The 4,048-nt window shown below is 65.6% G+C and overlaps 1 protein-coding gene across 1 annotated transcript; it reads left to right on the forward strand.

Moving 5' to 3' along the window:
• The first annotated feature begins 370 nt into the window (after nt 1–370).
• On the forward strand, nt 371–3,014 carry CD248 (CD248 molecule). Its single transcript, XM_053899427.1, is given in 3 exon segments — nt 371–492; nt 494–1,819; nt 1,821–3,014. Coding segments are annotated over 3 exon segments (2,325 nt in total). The 5' UTR covers nt 371–402; the 3' UTR covers nt 2,730–3,014.
• Nucleotides 3,015–4,048: the final 1,034 nt, after the last annotated feature.

Here is a 4,048-nt window from a genome sequence, read left to right on the forward strand (position 1 = left end):
GCAAGTGCGATGAGGTCGGTGTGTCCACAGCGGATCTCTGAGTCTCTGGGAAGGGACCTCAGCTCACCACCAAGAGCCCCAGACGGCGCTGGGGTTTTCTGAGGGTCTTTCAGCCCGCTGGGCAGGCATCTCCCCCTCTCCTCGACTCCCAGTCCGCGAGCTGCACCTCCCCCCGCCCCCACCCTCCAGCACCCCCCCACCTCTGCCCCCCGCCCGACCGCTTCCTGCTCGGGCGGCCCCGAGGGAGCGGGAGCAGGGAGCTGGCAGCGGCCCCAGCCCACTCCTTACAAGGCCTGAGCCCGGCCCAGGACCGCCCCCGGCCCGCCCGCCAGAGGCCCCGGTCCCACCCCCTGTCAAGAGCGTCCGCGGGGCCGGGGCTCGGGCCAGTCGGGGGGCGTCGCGATGCTGCTGCGCCTGCTGCTGGCCTGGGCGGCCGCGGTGCCCACGCTGGGCCAGGCCCCCTGGGCGGCCGAGCCCCGGGCCATCTGCGGCCCCCGGCAGCTGCTACGCGCTCTTCCCGCGGCGCCGCACCTTCCTGGAGGCCTGGCGGGCCTGCCGCGAGCTGGGGGGCGACCTGGCCACGCCGCGGACCCCCGAGGAGGCCCAGCGTGTGGACAGCCTGGTGGGGGCCGGCCCGGCCAGCCGGCTGCTGTGGATCGGCCTGCAGCGGCAGGCCCGGCAGTGCCAACCGCAGCGCCCGCTGCGCGGCTTCACGTGGACCACGGGAGACCAGGACACGGCCTTCACCAACTGGGCCCAACCAGCCACAGGGGGGCCCTGCCCGGCCCAGCGCTGCGCGGCCCTTGAGGCCAGTGGAGAGCATCGCTGGCTCGAGGGCTCGTGCACGCTGGCCGTCGATGGCTACCTGTGCCAGTTCGGCTTCGAGGGCTCCTGCCCCGCGTTGCCAGATGAGGCGGGCCAGGCGGGTCCTGCGGTCTACACCACGCCCTTCCACCTGGTCTCCACCGACTTTGAGTGGCTGCCCTTCGGCTCCGTAGCTGCCGTGCCCTGCCAGGCTGGCAGAGAGGCCTCCCTGCTGTGCGTGAAGCAGCCCGAGGGCCGCGTGGGCTGGTCTCGGGCCGGGCCCTTGTGCCCAGGGACCGGCTGCGGCCCGGACAATGGGGGCTGCGAGCACGAGTGTGTGGAGGAGGTGGATGGTCGCGTGTCCTGCCGCTGCGCCGAGGGCTTCCGGCTGGCAGCCGACGGGCGAAGCTGCGAGGACCCCTGTGCCCACGCCCCGTGTGAGCAGCAATGTGAGCCCGGTGGGCCGCAGGGCTACAGCTGCCACTGTCGCCTGGGTTTCCGGCCGGCCGAGGATGAGCCGCACCGCTGCGTGGACACGGACGAGTGCCAGATCGCCGGCGTGTGCCAGCAGATGTGCGTCAACTACGTCGGTGGCTTCGAGTGCTACTGCAGCGAGGGCCACGAGCTTGAGGCCGATGGCATCAGCTGCAGCCCTGCGGGGGCCACGGGCGCTCGGGCTTCCCAGGACCTAGGGGACGAGTTGCTGGACGACGGGGAGGACGAAGAGGATGAACACGAGGCCTGGGAGACCTTTGATGGTGGCTGGACAGAGGTGCCTGGGATCCCATGGATGGAGGCCACGCAGCCACCTGACTTCGGCCTGGCCTACAGACCTAGTTTCCCAGAGGAGGGAGAGCATCGGATGCCCTACCTGGACCCCACCTGGCCACCCCCACTGAGTGCCCCCAGAGGCCCCTACCACTCCTCGGTGCTCTCCGTCACCCGGCCTGTGTTGGTCTCTGCCACACGCCCCACACCGCCTTCTGCCCACCGACCCCCTGTCATCTCTGCCACCCCGCCCGCCCCTGGCCCATCAGCCCCCCATGATCCCTGCCAGGCACCCAGCTTTGCCTCCTGACCACCAGTTCCCCATGATCTCAGCCAGCCGCCCAGATCTGCCCTCTGCCTACCAGCCCCCTGTTATCTCTGCCACTCACCCAGCACGACCCCCCGCCCACCGGCCCCCCATTATCTCAGCCAGATACCCTGAACTGTCCCCTGCCCACCAGTCCCCTGTGTTTCCGGACACCCATGTCACTGACACTCAGACCACCACTCATTTGCCTCAAATCCTTGCCAGCCACACCCCTCTGGTCACGACTTCCAACGCCCATCAATCCCTTGTCTCCCCAGATGTCCCAGTCCTTAAAGCCCAGGCCACTCACCTTCCCATTGCCTCGACGGTCCAGCCCCCTCTGACCACTACCTCCAGATCCCCTGTGCCCCCTGCCCATCAAGTTCCTGTACCTGCTGCCACCCAGCCCCCGGCCCTCCGCACTACCCTCACCTCAGAGCCCCCTCAGCATCCCCCTAACCAGACTTCACTCACCAGCCCTACACACCCCCATTCCAAACCCCCACAAGTCCCAAGGGAAGGTGCCCATGACCGCAAGCTGGCCCCATGGCTGCCCTCAGCAGCCCCCACAGCAGCTCCGACAGCCCCGGGGGAGGCCAGTCTGGCAGGCCACAGCCGGAGGGATGACCGGTGGCTGCTGGTGGCTCTCCTCGTTCCAACGTGCGTCTTCTTGGTGGTCCTACTCGCACTGGGCATCGTGTACTGCACCCGCTGCGGCCCCCACGCACCCAACAAGCGAGTTACCGACTGCTATCGCTGGGTCACCCACGCTGGGAGCAAGGGCCCAACAGAACCAGTGCCCCACCGGGGCAGCCTCACGGGGGTGCAGACCTGCAGAACCAGCGTGTGATGGGGCGCAGCCCCCCCTCTGCGGGGTGGGGGGAAGGGGCGTGCGTTGGACACATGGCCCAGGCTGCACCAGGGACTCATGGGAGCTGCCCAGCTGGACAGAGGGCTTCCTGCCCCCACCCCGGACCCAGCCAGGCTCCTCTGTCAGTCAGCTACCAGACTTGACTCTTGGGGACTCTGCTCCCTGGCCCAGCACTCAAGACTGAGGAGACGCCGAGGCCACCAGGACCTCAGGGGGTGGGTGCTGGGGTCTTCTCCAATAAATGGGGTGCCAACCTCACCCAAAGTTCCTGACCCCCATTGATGTCTGAGGGGAGGGTCTGGGAGGACTCAGCAAAAAGAGGGGACCTTCCTTCAGCTTGTCTGGGCCCAAGGAAATAAGGTAAGACCCCTTAAGGGAGAGTATGCTTCAGAGATTCTCAGGTAAACAGGAGCCCAGAGAAGTCAGAGCCTTGCCTACAGTCACACAGCGAGCCCAGGAGTGGGAGGTTTGGCATAGAGAGAGTTTCATATTTGTTCCTTTTTTTTTTTTTTTTTTTTAACCAAAACTCCAAGAAAGTGAGGCTGAATATGGGGGAGAATTCTAGAATGAAGGCTTCTGCTGAACTGGAGCCAAACTGGGATTTAGGAGTCAAAGGTAAACTCTGGGTCTGGTGATTCTGGGGAGTGAAGGGAGTCTAGTGGGTGAGTTTCTGTCCTCTGGTACCTCCTATTCTGTGCCCACAGGCTGCCCAGAAGTTGGTGGCTGGGGCCCAGGGTCACTCAAGGGTGCTTACCATTCCCTTGGTTTAGGGGTGTTCTGAAGGTGCCCTTCCTCCCTGCTCTGGGGAGTAGGTGGGAGTCTGCCTAGCAGGCCGAGATGGGGAGAGCACAGAACCTGGGAGAGATATCCCATATCCAGCTCCCTTGGCAGGTTTCTGAGTAAGACCTTCCAGTCTTGGGTCACATTTTGCCCTTCTCCATGTGGGTGGTGCTGGGACAGAGAGAACCCAGGAGACCGGAGCTTGTGCAAGTTGCTCCATGCTGAGGTGTCCCATGAATCCAGAATGGGATAGTCAAAGCCTGGGGGAACCTGGCAAACTCCATCATCCTGGGCTCACTGCCTTAGGGACCCGGAGAGGCGGGACCTGGGCCAGGGAGGCGCCGGTTCCCACTGCCTCTGTAATTTTTCAGTTGCAGTCTCTAAGGGGCCTCTAATTAGGACAGAGCAGAACCACCACGACCACCCAGACAGGAGAGGAGGGGTGCCCTATACCACCCTCTGGCCCCAGGGCCTGGGCCTGGGCCTGGGCCGGGCCCCAGGGGACCGGTAGAGGAGGG

Source organism: Panthera pardus, unplaced genomic scaffold, assembly GCF_024362965.1.
Source record: "Panthera pardus isolate Hobbes unplaced genomic scaffold, ASM2436296v1 HiC_scaffold_12, whole genome shotgun sequence".
Taxonomy (NCBI): Eukaryota; Metazoa; Chordata; class Mammalia; order Carnivora; family Felidae; genus Panthera; species Panthera pardus.